The 19,013-nt window shown below is 45.0% G+C and overlaps 1 protein-coding gene across 1 annotated transcript in view; it reads right to left on the bottom strand.

Moving 5' to 3' along the window:
- LOC136588543 (myosin-4-like) overlaps positions 1-19,013 on the bottom strand; it is a 91,649-nt gene that overhangs the window by 48,751 nt on the left and 23,885 nt on the right. The window contains exons 9-19 of the mRNA XM_066587855.1: positions 18,173-18,276; positions 14,048-14,186; positions 12,989-13,107; positions 12,598-12,747; positions 12,344-12,514; positions 11,914-12,223; positions 11,750-11,817; positions 11,572-11,659; positions 9,528-9,645; positions 8,743-8,866; positions 2,540-2,676 (exon numbers count right to left, since the gene is read on the bottom strand). Of these exons, the coding sequence (XP_066443952.1) occupies positions 2,540-2,676; positions 8,743-8,866; positions 9,528-9,645; positions 11,572-11,659; positions 11,750-11,817; positions 11,914-12,223; positions 12,344-12,514; positions 12,598-12,747; positions 12,989-13,107; positions 14,048-14,186; positions 18,173-18,276 (1,528 nt within the window). The remainder of the gene's footprint in view (positions 1-2,539; positions 2,677-8,742; positions 8,867-9,527; positions 9,646-11,571; positions 11,660-11,749; positions 11,818-11,913; positions 12,224-12,343; positions 12,515-12,597; positions 12,748-12,988; positions 13,108-14,047; positions 14,187-18,172; positions 18,277-19,013) is intronic.

Below are 19,013 nucleotides of genomic sequence, written 5' to 3'. Positions count from 1 at the left end.
TGGACAGTACACTGCATTACATATGTAGTGCATTCTACTAAGGCTTCAACAGCAGCCTATTAGACTCTGCCGGAGCCGGGGTCTAATAAGCTGAGTTACATGGCAGATATGGAGGCATTCGCCAGGCTTCCAGCTGCCATGGGAATACATAAGTATCTTGCAATCGCACTGCAGGGTGCCAACGGGTGACAGAAGGATCCCCCTCCCTCTGTCATCTGCTTACAATGCATTTGCTTTTGATTGTAGCATTCAAGTAGTTTAATGCCAGGATCTGAATTTCTCCTCATCTGGCGGTTAGAGCAGGGGCCTGGCTGTCAGTAGTCTGCTAAGCCACCGCCTTAAAAGATGCATATGCAAATGTAATGCTTATTACTGAGGTCAGTAAAAAGGCCTATTGGCCGTCCCTAAGGGTTTAAGCTTACTGATCCATAATTGCCTGGGGAAGACCAAGAGCCCTTTTTGAAAACAGACACTACATTTACTTTGCACCAATCCCTTGGCACTATGAACAGGGGCACAACAATAACTGAGCTGAGTTCTTTAAAGTGAACCTGTCAACCCCATCTCATCCCTAATATTGAATTCACTGGCTGTCAGGGGATGAAAAAAAGCAATCACTTCTAATGGCTTTTCTTTTCCTAATGAGCTCAAGTAGCTCCATAATTAGGTTCTAAAGTTATCCCGCACCATATGCAAGGCAACAAAATACGATTTAACTGGCTGAGAAGAGTCATGCAGATTCTTGAGCTACTAAGCCAACCATCTCCCCTTTTTCTTTATTGACAGCATTCCCTGAGTAAGGGAGATGCAATGACCTGTCTATCAGGAGAAAAGGGACACGGTTAGCCTAAGCGGCTCATGAATCCGTGAGATAACTTTGGAACCTAGCGGTGGAGAGACATGGGCTCATTAGGAAAAGAGGGTATTAGAAGTGGTTTTTCATCCCCTGCTGGCCAATGAAGCTAAATAAGTGAAATACTGGAGACAAGTTCCCTTTAAGAGCTCTTCGATGTAATTCCTCTCATCCTGATGTCTTGCCCGAAACTATATACAGCCAGCTAAGTATTGATGCGTTAACAGTACTGGCACCATCTACATCTCTCCTTTATTCATAGAGCCAAATAACTTATTTAGCACTTCAGCCTCCTCTTGATCCTTCCCCCCCCCCCCCCCCAGGGACCAACACTTTCTGCAGCCCAATTCTTTGGCAATCACTGGACTCAGCGATCACATGGGGGAGTTGAGATCATCATTGCTGCAGCGCTGGAACAGAGATTGGTGCATAGGTGCTAAAACAGCGAGCAGATTAAAGATTCTTTTTATTTTAGAACATTCCAAGCCTTTTTCTACATTTTTGGGGGGTCTCAGAAAACCCTATTGCAGAATTTTTGGAATGTGTTTTACTTTCTTTGACCACCTGCCTTTCATTTTATTAAGCAACTTATTTTTTGAAGGGCCAAAACTAACCCCTCAGATTGATATAGCATTCCAACTGTCTGTTTTTGTTACTTATTGCCCTTTTACTGGTACTGTAGGTGTAAGCAGTCTGAGGTTTAAAGGGATTTTCCAACTTTAATTTTTTTTAAACTGAGAATCTCACCTCTCCTCAGCCCACAGGAAACAGCTGAGTGACTCCAACTCCAAGTATGTACGTCCAGGGGAAGTCAGGTGACCACTGATAGAACAGGTGGTGAACGGCAGTTTCTGATTTAATTGGCTGCAGCTGTCACCTGACTTTTGCCAGACAAATACTGGGACCTGGAGCCACTCAACTGTTTACTTGGGAAGGGGGAGTGCTCAATGGAAGTTAGTATTGCCTTTTTTATTTTTAACAGCTGTGTTAAAGTGCGAAAATCCCTCTCATTTTGCTTTATACTTGTCACTTAAAGGAATCAATTTTGAAGTATAATTACCAAAAACAGACAGCATCAGACACACAGCATATATAAAAAGTATTGTTGGTTATAGTACCCACATAATGGTGCCCAGTACACTCCCAGATAATAGTGCCAACATAGCAATATACAGTATTTCTAGCTACGGTACTCATGTGGTGTACTCTCCATATATTTTTGCAGCACACTAGGCAGCTGCCCTTCTCACTGGACCCTTTTCATGGTCCCGATAGATAAGCAAGAGCTGCACTAAAACAAGACTAGACAAGACTCATTAGTGGAGAGGGGAGGTGCGGAATGAGAAGTCATGCAGAGGGAGATCGGAGAGGTTACCCATAGATTTACACAATTTTCTAAGGGCCTTTGAAATTAACTGTGATCGATTGGTTGCTATGAAAATCTACGCCACTTCCTCACCTTTTCCCAGACCATATTAACTCTTTCCACAAGACTTCTGCTCGATTCACAACCTGATTGGTTGTTTGGGTTGGCTGATTCACAATTCCAGCAACCTGATTGGTTGTTTGGGTTGGCTGAATCACCAAACAACCAATCAGATTGCGAATCGAGCAGGAGTCTTGTGGAATAATTAATATGCTTCCCCAGATCTGCAGCAGACATCTTTTACATTAAAATAAAATTACCTTCTTTCCACCATTTTCTTGAACTCTTCTCTCATGAGGTATCCTCTACAGATAGCCTGGGTGCGCGTGATCAGCTGTGCTAGACGTTCATCTCGCATTTCTTCCAAAATACCTAGAAGACCCGCTTTGAAGAAGACCTAGGACAGAAGATTTTTCTTACTTCTACAAAATTCTCAAACCCCTTATTCAGTTTCCTCGATTATCAAAATTTGTGCTTTTGAGCAGTAATAAAATTTCATTTTACCAGTAAAAAGTATAAAAAAATTTAAGATCTACTCCTGTCCACAGGACTGATGGTTAAAATGTTTCAATTAAGACAATCCTGCATGGGCTAAGCAGTAGCGCAAGTAACTCAAAGGATTTGCTACAATGTACAGTATAGTTCAGAACTATTTAGCTCAGTGCATAGACTAGTTGTTGTAGAGCAGGTGTTATACTCCAGATACGTGGGTCAAAGCAGAAGAACTAGCTCTCCACTCCACAACACTCTATTCAGCAACCCACAGGTGGTGGTACAGCTCTGACAGCCCGATCCAGATACCCTAACCACCCTGCAATGTAGGAAGCTCGGTGCTAAAGAGGTGGAAGATGATAGATATTATATAGGTAAAGTCCCCTGGTGCAAGCACCTTAATCATAACTGACTCGTAGCGTGACATCTTGGCAGACTGTTCTTGCAGGGTGGTTTGCCATTGCCTTCCTTAGTCATCTATTACACCCCAACAAGCTGGGTACTCATTTTGCCAATCTCTGAAAGATGGAAGGCTGAGTCAACCTGGAGCCGGCTACCGGAACCAAGCGGGGATTGAACCCACAACCTTCTGGTCATGAGCAAGAGCTTAGGACTGAATTAACACACTGCTGCCCTAACCTGGTCTTAAAGGACATCTTGTCCTTTTACAAACTGATGCACGATAACATCTATAAGCAGCATTTTTAAAAAAGCTGAACTAGGCATGGCTTGGCGATGGTGGTGGGAGCACTCCATGCTTTGAGCTCCCGCCGGTCCCACTGATAAAAACCCGCATTAAAGTATTCACAGCAGCCCAACAGCACCACCACCACTTACATGGGCCACAGGAGAATCTCTAGACGCTCGGCGGCACCTCCAGGAGGCAGGCCCGGCTGGTATTCAGTGCTTTCTCCAGGCTCCCAGCACCGTGGGCTCTGGATCAAAGATGGCGGTGGATCACACGTGCAACTTTTCCTCACCGCCGGACAGCAGTAACGGGACTCCGAGACCTGCCGGCCGCGCTGGGGACCGCTATCGCTCCTGCTCAGCAGGAGAGGAGAATAGAGAGGAAGCAGCACAGCGCAGAAAACTAGTGCCAGCAGACAAGGTGAACTCCCCCCAGCCACCAGAGTCCCCCGATGGGAGTGATAGTCGGGAGGGGAGTGATCTGTCACTTAGCCCAATCAGCTACACAGAAGCAAGAGAGAATCCTATAACTGCCATGAGCAAAGACCTTTCCCCTCCAACACCCTAAGAGGATGGGGGTGTCACTATAAGCCACCATACACAGGGCCTAGAGGGGGGCCCTCTGGAGAGCTTTAGTGCCAGTAAGCCTGCCATGGCACACATTCAGTCCCCAGCGATGGGTCACTCTGCTAGAAGTGGCAACGGCCATGACAGGGGCCACACTGCACAGCTTAATAGGGGTCTCAATACCAACTATGATGCAGCCGCCGCAACCCATAAACAGAAAGCTCCGTCTGACTGGGTACAATTCCCACCTAAAAACAGCTATCGCTCCCTCCCCCGGGGCCATATTGATAACCGCGGTTACAGCCCTTCATCTGTCCACGGACCCCCAGACAAGACGTCGCGGGGTGACTCCTGGGACTAGAAGGAGCACTTGCGGGCACTGCCTACAAAAAGAGACTTCCAGAGGTTAGAGGACTCCCACAAACAAGCCCTGTCTCTCTCCTGCAGCAAGAGCTAAGACAAACTGTATTTTTGTCACCCTGCTGCTTTCTTTTTCCCACTCTTTATATCCCTCCTCCTAACCCTTCTGTTATTCCCGTGTCAATATCTCACCAACATGATGAGTACATCCTTGTGTACTTACAATGCTACAGGACTAAATTGCCCATCCAAAAAAGGCCAGATCCTGGCACACATGCATAAAAACGCATACTCATTGCTCTGTTTCAAGAAACCCACTTTAGAAGCAGCCACGTTCCAAAATGTAGTAACAGATTTTATCCCCAATGGTAGCATGGTACTCATCCTGACAAAAAGTCATGTGGAGTCTCCATAGCTATACACAAAAGCCTTCCTTATAACCTTCTCTCCACCGAGGCCGACGCAGAGGGCAGATACCTTTTTCTAAAACTGGAACTTGGAGTAAAGGTGCTTACAGTAGCTAATGTTTATTTTCCTAATTCAGGCCAGACTGCCTTCGGAATCCAGGTGCTGGGAGAGCTAGCTAGGTTTGCCTCTGGAACCGCGATTGTCCTTGGAGGGGATCTGAACCTATGTATGGATCCACACCTTGACTCTACATCACGTAGGTCTGGTGTTTCCCTGGCGGCCGTGCATAGACTGTGGAGACAGCTGACCTCGCTCAGACTCATAGACCTCTGGAGGACCTTTCACCCTGAGGTCAAGAACTTTAGCCACTAATCCTCTGCTCACAACAGCTATAGTAGGTTGGACTACCTATTTATATCGCATAGCCTCCTACATCTAGTGCTCAAAAGTTTGATCGGTAGGATCATCTGGTCAGACCATGCACCGATCTACGGGGCACAAACGAGGGGAGATACGGGGATCGGGCAACGCAACTGGCGTCTGAATGATAATCTCTTGGGAGACTCCTGCTGCCTGAACGAGATACGCCAGGCTATTGAATACTTCGCAAAATCCACAGAACAGACGAAACAGCACCACCTATAAAATGGGAGGCCCTGAAATGTGTTCTTTGAGGAATGTTTATATCGCATGGTGCTAAGCTCAAGAGAGAGGTCGGGTAGACTCTACAAAACAAAACAAAAGCCACAACAACCCTGGGTGCAGAAATTTCTCTACACTAAAATCTTTGCTAGAACCATTGCTTCCAGAGTGCAACCCCTCGTGCCAGGGCTGATTCATGGAGACCAGGTGGGGTTTGTCCTGGGCCATGAGGCACGGGATAACACCATACGGACCCTATCTCTGATTGTAAGGGCTCAGCAGGAAGGAACACCCCTGTGCCTTCTTTCGGTGGATGCCGAAAAGGTGTTTGACTGGGTGGAATGGGGCTTCTTGGAAGCCACACTTCAAAAAAAAATAGGGCTTGGGCCTAGGCTGCAAAGCTGGATTATGGCTTTATTTAATGACCCCACCGGATGAATACGAGTCAATGGTAGATTCTCATCTCCAGTAGACATCTGCAATGGCACAAGACAGGTTTGCCCCGTCACCCACCCTTTACGTCTTAGTCATGGAGTCCCTTGCAAACACTATAAGACAGAACTCAGACATAAAGGGCTTCCCAACCCCACAATCTGAGCACAAGCTCATTTACCTGACCAACCCCCAAACTAGCCTCCCAGCCATACAAGAATTCAAAAGATATAGTCAGTCAGTTTAGCAACTTTAAAATAAACATCAACAAATCCATAAACCTAGATATAACCCTCCCCCCCTCGGACGTCGCCCACCTAAAACCCCACTTCCCGCTGAAATGGAGAGATGACCATATCCAGTATTTGGGTGTTCATATTTCCTCCAAGTTGGATGATCTGTTTAATCTTAACCATGGGCCCCCCTGCTCCTCGCTGGAGAGGGACCTGGAGAGGTGGCGATCTTTGACCTTGTCGTGGTTCGGCAGGATCAATGCGATAAAAATGAACGCCCTTCAGAGGTTCCTTTACCTGTTCCAGACCTTACTGATTCAGGTCCTAAAAAGCTTTTTCACACAACTTAGAAGAGCATTGGTGAAATTTGCATGGAATGGAACTAGACCTAGACTGAGTTACAAAACCTTAACGCCAAAAAAGGTAATGAGAGTAGTAGGTCTCCTGGACCTCGCAAAGTATCATAAAGCGGCAATAAGCAAGTGTATACTTGACCTAATGCTCAGGAGATCTTCAAAACGGTGGGTTGAGCAAGATTCAGCCCCTTTTAAAGTGCAAGGCTTGTTCTGGCTAAGGAGGGCCTCGGACACCGGGGGATTGCAGTCTCCCCACTTCTGGGGTCTATTCTGAAGCAGTAGGATGGCTTCGCAGCAAAAACAGGCTTGATATCGATGCCCGGCACCTGGACACCTCCGGTAGGTAATCCAGACTTTCAGTTGGGTGCGCGAGGCCTACCCCTTCTAGGCAGGATGGGGATCTCTGTCACTGGAATCCGGGACGTAATGACAATGGGTGGAATTAAACCATTGGAAGTACTGTTGGGAGGGGGGAGCGACGGCCGGCGCGGGGTTTCAAAACCTACAGTTAAGCCACCTAATCTGAACACTGGACCAGGTCTCAGAGGTATTACATCAGTCCACCCCCTTTGAGGAGATGTGAGCTGCGTCCCCTGAATGGAAAGGGGAGATCTCCGCGGTCTATGGCATATTGGTAGCCGGAGAAGCGCGAGACGGTGGGGTGAGTTTCAGAGGAAGTTAAGAGAGAGAACTGAGCCAGCATCTTGAAGACAGCGACTGGGCCAAATCTTTTATCATAAACTACAAGATGTCTGTCTCAGGCAGGCATCATGAATTGAATTACAAAATCTTATCTAGGTGGTACCGTACTCCGGCGCGCTTGGCTAAGATGTATCCCAATGTTAGCAGCAATTGTTGGAGATGCCTGAATAGCCTAAGGTTGATGATTCACATCTGGTGCTCCTGCCCTCTGGTGTCCTCCTTATGGAGTGAAGTAAATACCCTATACAATGCCCTCACTGCGATAGAGGTTTATTTTTCCCCAGAGATCGCACTCCTCTCCATCTTCCCAGACCCTATTGCCTCGATTAAGAAAGGAGTCCTCAGATTTTTTTTCTCCTGGTAGCAAGACAGGTAATACCACAGCTGTGGAACACCATGGTGACCCCTACACGCTAAATGTGGGTAAAAGCCATGGACCATATTAGGTATATGGAAGAATTAAGGGCTAGAAACAACACTAAATTCTCTATTATGCTACGTGGGCGACCTGGATAAATTTTCGCTCCTCTGCTTAATTCAATCCATGGTTAACTAATGGTGTGTTCTCGCCCTGAGTACAACTCCTATGGGACACTATTTTTTTTGATGGTGCCCACATATGGATGGCTGCCGCAGGGCTGATAAGCCCCCCCCCACCCCCAGGGCCACTAGTTGCCCCCCCTCCTTTCCTTTTCTTTTCTGTCTTCTTGTCTCCCCCTTTCTCTTCTCTTTTTCCTTTCCTACTAGTGAGATTGGTGACGTGATCCAAAAGTATCAACATGATCCATATCGCAGTAGTTGGGCAGATTCCCCTCCTTCCCCTGTGCATTTGAGGCATATATAAGTTTTTACTATTACGTTATTATTTGTTAACAAATCCTACGCTATTCGTCGCTTGCATCTGATTTGGGATTCCCCAGAGAGGAGATTAGTCAACTACTAAGCAATGGGATAGCAAGGGGTATCGGGCATCCGAGGGTGCCCTATTACGCTTGTGTGTTCTTCCCGATTGAAGGTATTCCTTTAAATTTGTATTCAAGATTTTTGATGATACTTTCAATAAAATATACATCGAACCATAAAAAGCTGAACTAAAGATACAACATGTATTTGAAAGAAGAAATCTGTTTGAATTACATTTTGAGCAAAAATTTGAATGGTGGTCCTTGCATTTTGCTTTGTGTTTGTTATTTTCAGAGCATGATCAATGGATGATGCGTGATATGGGCTCTCAGATTATTTAATATGTTAAGGAATAGTTGTATCTCTAGTCTTAAAGTTACAAAGAGCCCTTTGAAGGCAACCAGAATGCTGATGTAGTTCTCAATGAAAAGGCGTTGGACACCCTGTTAAGAATCCTTAGCAATGTGCGCAGGACAAGGCCAAGATCAGTTTTCTGGTTCAAAATGAGGCTCGTGTTTCTAGTTAGTGAAGGAAGCAGAGATTTTGAAATGGCGAGGAATTGAAATGTAAAGTATATAAGAAAGTTGCAGAACTTTTGATTTTTATCTTTTTTTTTTAGCATTTTATTTACATTAAAAAATCAAAAAGTTCCTTTACCTCTCGTATCACGATCATACAAACCTTTGTGTGGCCAAACTTATACTGGGTGTGATCAATATCAATGGAGCCAAGCAGCTTTTCAGACGCCTTCTTGCTGTCGATAAACTGCCCATCAGGAATGGCACTGGCATTCAGGACCTTATACCTGGCATGGAAATAGTCATCTTTTTAATTCATTTAAAGGGCTTATGATTTTTCCAGTGGGTCTAAGCTCTGGTTCTAATGGTGCAGCTATTGGAAAGGGTAAAATAACCATTGCTCTATCACTGATTTGCAAGTATTGTTGTGATAGAGGAGACAGGAAGGCCTATACAGAGGTGTGTAGGGCAAACCTCAGCTAGGCCTCTTCTTCTAAACAGGCTCCACCGCAGGAGCAATGGCTGCCTCTTAGCTGGAGAATGTTAATATTGGGGTGGAGCTAATATTTAAGGATGAACAAACATTGGAACTGGAGAGTCAGTTAGATGTATTGGCTACAAAGGAGACCTTAAGAATTTGGAATATAGTGTCTACAGTCTACTAATTAAAAAAACAATTAAAGAAGGTTTTAAGGTCTAGAATAAAGGCTAAGCTTTAATGGGAGGCATAGTAAGCTGCTGCGCCTTTGGGATTTGTTATATTGGTGATAGCAATGGAGCCTGGCTCATTGGGGGGATAATAATTTTTGCATTAGTTAGTATTTAAGGGTGGGGCTTGGCATGCTGCATCTATAATCTTTTTGAAAGTGTACAACTAACTTTACATCTATCAGACTAAGATATTGATAGACTTTTTATTAGTAGTTTGCTTTTTTTGTTTGTTTTTACCGTTGTTTAAAGTCCCCATAGTGAATTCTGCTTGGAAATCCCTTTCGACAGATTCGAATTCCTTCCAGTACACCATTGCATCGCAGTTGGTGGATGACAAGGTGGTTATCCATCACCCCTGGAAAGATAAACATATGTGCTAACTTTTTGAAATGGTTTATATAGTGTATGTAAATTAACAAATACATATAAAGCACTTTTACTATACCATTAAATATCATATCTGTACTAAACCTGACAGATCAGAAGCTTGCTATTCCACTTATTCAGTGTCGTTTTGACAATGAAGCGCCCAGAGCAGAGGATAGGACCTCTTGTTATGGGCAAGACAGCACTTTGGATTTGAGATACCTCCATCTCCATGGAGTTGACTCAAACAATGAGCACCCAGAGCATGGGGTAGGAACTCTCGAGCACCCAGAGCATGAGGTAGGAACTTTCGAGCACCCAGAGCATGGGGTAGGAACTCTCGAGCACCCAGAGCATGGGGTAGGAACTCTCGAGCACCCAGAGCATGGGATAGGAACTCTCGAGCACCCCGAGCATGGGGTAGGAACTCTCGAGCACCCAGAGCATGGGGTAGGAACTCTCGAGCACCCAGAGCATGAGGTAGGAACTTTCGAGCACCCAGAGCATGGGGTAGGAACTCTCGAGCACCCCGAGCATGGGGTAGGAACTCTCGAGCACCCAGAGCATGAGGTAGGAACTTTCGAGCACCCAGAGCATGGGGTAGGAACTCTCGAGCACCCAGAGCATGGGGTAGGAACTTTCGAGCACCCAGAGCATGGGATAGGAACTCTCGAGCACCCCGAGCATGGGGTAGGAACTCTCGAGCACCCAGAGCATGGGGTAGGAACTCTCGAGTACCCAGAGCATGGGGTAGGAACTCTTGAGTACCCCGAGCATGGGGTAGGAACTCTCGAGTACCCAGAGCATGGGGTAGGAACTTTCGAGCACCCAGAGCATGGGGTAGGAACTTTCGAGCACCCAGAGCATGGGGTAGGAACTTTCGAGCACCCAGAGCATGGGGTAGGAACTCTCGAGCACCCAGAGCATGGGGTAGGAACTCTCGAGCACCCAGAGCATGGGATAGGAACTCTCGAGCACCCAGAGCATGGGGTAGGAACTCTCGAGCACCCAGAGCATGGGATAGGAACTCTCGAGCACCCCGAGCATGGGGTAGGAACTCTCGAGCACCCCGAGCATGGGGTAGGAACTCTCGAGCACCCAGAGCATGGGGTAGGAACTCTCAAGTACCCAGAGCATGGGGTAGGAACTCTCAAGCACCAAGAGCATGGGGTCGGAACTCTCGAGTACCCAGAGCATGGGGTAGGAACTCTCGAGCACCCAGAGCATGGGGTAGGAACTCTCGAGTACCCAGAGCATGGGGTAGGAACTCTCAAGCACCAAGAGCATGGGGTCGGAACTCTCGAGTACCCAGAGCATGGGGTAGGAACTCTCGAGCACCCAGAGCATGGGGTAGGAACTCTCGAGTACCCAGAGCATGGGGTAGGAACTCTCGAGCACCCAGAGCATGGGGTAGGAACTCTCGAGCACCCAGAGCATGGGGTAGGAACTCTCGAGTACCCAGAGCATGGGGTAGGAACTCTCAAGCACCAAGAGCATGGGGTCGGAACTCTCGAGTACCCAGAGCATGGGGTAGGAACTCTCGAGCACCCAGAGCATGGGGTAGGAACTCTCGAGCACCCAGAGCATGGGGTAGGAACTCTCGAGCACCCAGAGCATGGGGTAGGAACTCTCCAGCACCTAGAGCATGGGGTAGGAACTCTCGAGCACCCAGAGCATGGGGTAGGAACTCTCGAGCACCCAGAGCATGGGGTAGGAACTCTCGAGCACCCAGAGCATGGGGTAGGAACTCTCGAGCACCCAGAGCATGGGGTAGGAACTCTCGAGCACCCAGAGCATGGGGTAGGAACTCTCGAGCACCCAGAGCATGGGGTAGGAACTCTTGTTATGGGCAGAACAGCAGTAGGGATTTGAGCCAACTCAATCTCCAGTCTCTAAAGTCATATATGCATTTTACCTGGAGTCTTAGTCTCATTAGGGATTAAACAACGAACAAAATGTGGGTGAGTAGTCTTCAAGTTTGACATCAGTTTGTTCAGATTTTCCTGCAATATTACGTAGAATATAAAATTAAGGCAAATATACTTAGTAGGATGAATTATCTTTCATATACAAGCAATGCTTAATTGTTCTACCTTGAACAAAGCTGACACAGTCTGGAAAGATGACCCCTTCTTCTTGCTTCCTCCTTTACCGGATGAACCTGGATGGCGAAACAAAAAGAAATGTGGGTTAAATTTATCAAACGTGCACAATAGTGTTATTGATTAAAGCTATGAGGATTCACCCTAGAATTTACCTGCGTCTGCAGTGGAATAGGTAGAAAAGAGATTGCAAAGAAGTTTGACAGAAGACTTCTGGTAAAGTCCCACCACAGTTTCATTCAGTGGGTCTTTGTTTTTATCCAGCCAACCAGTAATGTTATAATCTACAGTACCAGCGTAATGCACCAGAGAAAAGTGAGCTTCCCCTTTCCCTTTGCCTGGTTTAGGCTTTTGGAAATTAGCTGACTTTCCAAGATGTTGATCATAGAGTTTGTTTTTGAAGGTGGTATCAGAAGCTTTTGGAAACATGCACTCCTCTTCGAGGATTGAAAAGATTCCCATTGGCTATAAGAAGAGACAGATCAATAGGTTAAAGATGATTCTAATACCTTGCTTACTTGACTGCAATGTTAGTCTTACTAGACTTGTTGAGGTTTGCGCTTGACTTTCTCTAAATAGATATACCTTCTCAATAAGTTGGATGCAAGCAGCCAAGTCCATGCCGAAGTCGATGAATTCCCACTCTATTCCTTCCTTCTTGTACTCCTCTTGTTCTAGCACAAACATATGGTGGTTGAAGAATTGTTGCAGCTTCTCATTTGTGAAGTTGATGCAAAGTTGTTCAAAAGTGTTGAACTGACCCAAAGAAAGCAAAAATCATCATGAAGTGCAAAGAAAGGCATAAAATAAAAATAGAGGTTTTAAAATTTACCACTTACATCAAAAATCTCAAATCCAGCAATATCCAAGACCCCAATGAAATACTGCCGAGATTGCTTTGTGTCAAGCTGCTGGTTTATACGAACCACCATCCATAAGAAAAGTTTCTCATAAACTGACCTGGCCAGAGCGCCAACCGAATTGCAGACCTAAAAGGTAAATGGAAATTCATAATTTGTTTAATTTTTACAAAGATTCAAACACCAACCACAAAATCAAGTCTTCCACTTGGGACATGGATTGTGTTGTGGTGAAAAATCAATCTTCCGCACACTGGGGAAAAATTCATAAAACTTTTTATGCCAGTTCTTGGCACAAATAGTCCCATTTTTGTATAAATGGGGATATACGCTAAAAATGTGTGAATCTAAATCTGACCATTGCTCTTACCTGTTGCACATTTTGGCTTTTTGTCACAAACTCATTTCCAACTTTAACCCTCGGACTGCAGAGAGATTTGACTAGATCAGAGGAATTAAGACCCATCAAGTAAGAAACTTTATCTGCATCTGCAATAATCAAGGGACATAATGGTGAATTAATAAAGTTGTCCACACAGGCAGTATAAGACAGCAGTTGGCTGATGTTTAACTCCCCCAACCCACCTCTAGATATTCATACGTACCTTCATCCTATACCCAAAATAAAATAAGTGTGAACTGCGCCAGAGCACATTCCAGAACCTGATACTTTCTTACGAGGACGCTCCAAAATTTTAATCGACATGATTGAGTAGATATCTTTGTTGAGTGGTTTGTTTCTTCCCTCAATAGACCATTCCATCATTTTATGTCATTATTGTTACACTGTTGGTTAAGATATTTACCTACTTCCTGAACTTGGTGTCTGAACAGCTGGTGGGCCATAAACCAATTTGTCCTGGGGCTACTCCTGAGGGCAGAACCTGGGGTCCTGTGGTATGCACCCTTTAACACCACAGGGCGTACATTTATGTTCTGGGTGTGCGGGGTTTATATGGAGTGGGATTTCGAGCTGATACTGCTCCATACAAGTCGGGTGCCAACTGTTTGTAAGAGCAGATTGTGGCTGTTATCCCTTTAACTGCTGCTGTCAATTCTAACAATAGCATTTAAATTCTTCGATTGGTGTTTTCGGAGTTCCAAATAGCTGTCCATGATGCGATCACACGAAGCCGTTTAGGTTTAGGCCCCTAGGGTTGCCATGAATAAATGCCTATGAAGGTATGCCTGTGGCGATCCTTCATAGATTAACCTGTCAAAATGCGATATAATGTAACATTATGGTATTACATTATATTGTATGAACAATCAAAGTTATCGAATTGTAAAGGTTTTTTTTTTTTATTTTAATGCAACAAGCCATTGAAAGAGCAAAAAAGCAAAACTATGGCACAGAAAGTTATCTTAATGTTTTGAGTTGAGCTAATCTTTGCTATACCTGTACCAATTGACCCATTAACCCCCTTACCCTCTGTGCCATCTGGCTCTGCTTGGTCTTCACGGGGTTTCTGCTTGAATTTCAAGTTTCCGTAATGCATGACAGCGCCCGTCAACTTATAGATCCCCATTTTCTCTTCTTGGTTAAAGCCAAGGATATCTATGGCTTCCTAGAAGGACAACACAAACAGACATAAGAATAATATGCATTCAGTAGATTGTTCAATGGCTATACACCAGCTACGGTCACATTGGCTGTCCTGTATCCATGGTCATAGGCAACATAGGATAATAGGTCCCTTCAACAGGTTCTATTATCTCTGAGCAGTTTATTTTTCAGGTGATCTAACTATGGTGAACACAAATAAGAGCAAGAATGCCTCTGATGCTCAACTGGGTTTATACAGAACAGAGTTGAAGTGTTCCGGAGCCAACAGCACGGTGACCTCAGGGTTGCTGACCACATGAAGGGCTAGGTGGAACGTGCCCAATGTAATTTTTCTCTGGACACCAAGGAAGTAACATCTCTCATTGATTCCAGTGCTGATAGGCTGGCTGGGCTTTCTGTCAGTCCAGTCAGCCTATCAGTCTTTCAGTAAGGATATTTAAACTGCCTCTGTGAATATAGTGCTCAGTGAACTTGTGCTTCAAGTTCTATTTAGTGTTAGGCTCCAAGTTCTAAAACCTTATACTCTGTGGTTAGATAGAGAGATCAGAATTGCTAGTTCATTTGGGTCCTGGCTTCTCTCATGTAGTGGGGTCACCCTGTTCCGGATGGGTGCTCTGCTCAAGAGTTCAGTCTGGTTTTGGTGGTTTCATTAACCTACTTTGCCATTTCCACAATATTTAAAGACTCTTATGTAAGACCATAATAATTAAGGTCTGGAATTTGTCACCATCGGTAGCATTATCTAGTCATATCAGATGTGACATGAAGCTTTTGAAAAAGTTGAAACCTTCAAGTAATATTGTGTAATTTTACTTTTATCTGCTACTGAACTTGGGATAAATGTAATCACAAATACACGTCTAAGGGCCCTTTTACACAAGATGACTTGTTGGGTGCAGATGCCCAATAGGTCAACCCAGCAATAACTGTTCCTCTGCCTTTACACAGCACCGATCATCTCTAGTGAATGGAGGTTGAGTGGATCAGGGATCATTCCAGCCCACCCGCCTCCATTCACAGTAAGCAGGCAGTCTTCATAAGTTAACGACTGTCTGTTTACATGGGCCAATCCCTCATTCAGTTTCTGCATTTACAAACTGAATGACGAATGAAAAGCAAATTAATTCTTATTAGTCTTTCAGTTGAGGCATGCATTTACACTAAACGATAATCATTTAGTTTCCCACTGGATGCAAGAATCTGAATGATTTATCAGCCATGTTGAAGGGCCCTAAGGGCTCAGTCACACGGGCGTTTTTTCACACGTTTTTTGTGCTCATAACTGATGCGCTCAAAAATGACCGAAGCCAGCGGCACGGTGGAAAAAAGCCCTGCTAGCAGCGTTTACCCGCCCAAAGGGCTCGGTCACACGGGCGTTTCTATGCTCAAAAAGAGCGCTGCCTGCTATCCTTTGCCACAGCTGTGGCAGAGGAGAACAATGTTCTCCCATTGAATTCAATGAAGCCGGCTATACAGCCGGCTCCATTGAAAGCAATGGGTTGCCAGCAAGCGCTGTATTAATTTTTGGAGAAGGGATTCAAATATAAGCCCTTCCCTGAAAACCATCCTAAGAAAGTGTAAAAAAAAAAAATCTATACTCACCTCTCTGCAGCTGCCGGGGCTCAGCCGCATCCAGCCTTCTCTTCTCCTGAACTGCTTTCAGTATTACTTAGCAGGCGGTGATTTAAAATCCCCTCCTGCTAAATGGGCTGCCTCTGATTGGCTGAGCACTGTGACCAATCAGAGGCAGCTCTCAGCTATTGAATGACAGCTGAGAGCTGCCTCTGATTGGTCACAGCACTCAGCCAATCAAAGGCAGCACTCACTCACCCATTCATGAATTTATGATGGGTGAGCCCCAGCAGCTGCGGAGAGGTGAGTATAGATATTTTTTTTTTTACTTTTTTAGGATGGTTTTCAGGAAAGGGCTTGTATTTGAAGCCCTTCCCTGAAAATTAATACAGCGCTTGAAGGCAGCCCATTGCTTTCGATGGAGCCGGCTGTATTGCCGGCCCATTGATTTCAATGGGAGAACAATCTTTAGTATATGTTCTCAATGGGGCCGGCGCTGCTGCCACCGGCCCCATTGAGCGCACATACACAGAACACATCGATTTGCTGCAAAACGCAGTTACATGCGTTCTACGAATCGTTGTGTCCTATAATTTTCGCCGCATGCATTTGTGCGCATGAAAAAGTTGCACGTGTGACCGTTCCCATTGCACAGCATTGGGTCTATATAGATGCGGATCACAAACGCAGCTGTCATACGCTCGTACAAATGCCCGTGTGACTGAGCCCTAAAGCTGCACTCAAACACAATTCTATTGGTTTCCTGAAAGCTCTCAGGGAGCAGGAGCTCGTTGCTCATGAATCTTGGTTTTCGGGGTGATGTCAGGCCCAGTCACTTGGGGCATGTGCCCTGATTTTCAAGCCTTATACCTTTAGTGTCTAGGTGTGTTACTATGCAACTAGATCATCATACGATCATGGAATTTAATACCGCACTTGAGATCCAAGCCAGATGTGGCCAACCGGGGAAGTGCTATATAAATTGCACAGTAAAGCCCTACAGGCCTGTAGGAGACACCAATGCCTATCTGCAAATAATTGCAAGAGGGAAAATGGCGTCCTATTAAGTCCAGTGGGAGACAAGACTGTTGTATTAAAATTAGCAGTTCTGTTCCTGGTTTTTGGAGAAATGTTGTGTTTCCAATTGCCATAGCCAAGATGCCTCTGTGACTGAAGTATTAATGAGGATTGGTGTTCTGGCACAATAATTGGGCCTTTGGGCCAGAAGCCAAAGCTGGCTATAAAGGCTAGCACTGATCTGAAATGTCTGTGGGAGGAACATCAATGCTGGCACTGTTACAACTCCTGTTATGGGGCATTACGACACAGTGTCCATACAGTGATACTGTAGTTATGGAAGCATGGTGGTTTGCCACTGTTATGAGGGCAAGTGTGACTGCTACTATGACTACTACTACTCGTATTATGGAGGCACCAAGGTTGTCACTGTTATAAGAGCACCTTGACCTTTGATTGTTTAGATCTCAACTTTTGAGTTCCTGCAGCTTTCATATGGAGATCACAATGTTGTATATTGTCCCATCACTGACCACGCTTTATAGAGTAGGTTCAGCAATGATGCCAGCTAGAGCATTAGATAGAAGATAGTATTATAGTGAACATGTGCAGGTTGGCCTGAGCCTAGGATCTATTAGGATGCAAACCATGCCCCGATGTACAGAGAATGCTCTTCCACGGTGCATTGAAGTAAAAGTTGTGTTAACAGCAGTCCCTGTACATGAGACCCCAGAATGCATGAGAGGTAGGTGCATTAGGCTACTTTTACACAACAGTATTCTGGACGGTACTTTGTATTAGGGCAGCTTCACACTTTTTTGCATGCACAAAATTTGCACATCAATATGCAGAAAATAGGACCTATTGATTACAATGGGTTTGATCACATTTCTGTATTTTGCACGCGCATTTCACGCACAAAAAATACCACAAAAACACTGCGCAATTCTGCTGAAAAAGAACACATCTGGAATTCATTAGGCTAAATAGCCACTTAATATCAGGGAGTGTTTGTCTGCCCCATGCTAATGAACACACGCTGTTGGCACAAAGGTACAAAATACGCCTAAACGTGCAAAAACGTTGTACTAAGGCGCAAACAAAACTGCATATACCTGTGTGAAGCCGCCCTTAGTATTTGTAACCCTAATCAGAAATGGAACATGAACAGAAACGTATAATGGAAAGATTTGCATCTCTTCAGTTCTGGACTCCCTTCTGGTTTTGGCAAATACTGATGTAAAATCCATGTATAAGTGGCTTTATAGGATTTCTACAAAGTATTAATAAGAAGGAGTCCAGCAACACACTGCAGTAGTCTGCAAAATACTTGAGGCAGCTTTGGACAAAAAGAGTAACCCCTCCCACCCCCCACCCCCGCCATTCCTTTATACTCACATCCGTCGCTATAAGTTCCGCTTCGTCGTCTATACTTTTCACAGTGATTTCCCCCATACTTGTGTAATGAAAGTCATAGGGATTGGTTGTAATCAGCAGCATTTCTGCAAAGAAAAAAGTGCATAAACGAGTTTATATATGCATTTTACAGAAGAGAAAGTGAACTCCCTGTACGTCCCCTTAGAGGAGGAAGCAGCTTAATTTGCTAAAAGTCAACGGTCCCTTCAAGCACTGCAGCAATCTGCGGCCATGATGTCCCATATGTTTTTTGACCGTTCCTCCACTATAACATGGATGCTTAGGCCATAGATTTTTGAATGATACCGCAGCTCAGCCAAATTCACTTCAGATATAATACCAGACACAAGCCATGGAATGATGTGGCACTGTTTTTGGAAGAGAACGCTCATGTTTTCCCAATCCTGGACAGCCTTAATTGCTTCAGGCTTGGAGAAGTTGCGGCAATTAAAAGTTAACCCAACACTAAGTGCTGAAGGCTATGGACACCTTTAAGTCTTTTTTAATATCTCCACATTCATTTATTTTTACATAATTATATTTGTAATTGAAAGTTATTAAAAAACGTTGAATGATTACATTTCTAGTTTGCACTGTGTCCCATTACAGTGATAGCTGCAGGACTAAGATTCTTGTGCAATCCACTGGTCGGGCAGACTGACGGACTGCGGAAGTAATGACAGAAGGGGGAGAGATCTGTATGTGCACTAGTGGGGGGAGATGTGTCACTGCTGCACAAGGGGAAAGTGAGGGAAGGAGACTTGGCTAGACTTTTTTAACTCGTGCTTTTATGACCCCTGTTAACCTTAATGTGCAAGCGGTC

The sequence above is a fragment of the Eleutherodactylus coqui genome, chromosome 13 (genome assembly GCF_035609145.1).
Source record: "Eleutherodactylus coqui strain aEleCoq1 chromosome 13, aEleCoq1.hap1, whole genome shotgun sequence".
Lineage (NCBI taxonomy): Eukaryota > Metazoa > Chordata > Amphibia > Anura > Eleutherodactylidae > Eleutherodactylus > Eleutherodactylus coqui.
The sequence above is the reverse complement of the archived record's forward strand: the minus strand, read 5'-3'. Positions and strand labels throughout refer to the sequence as shown.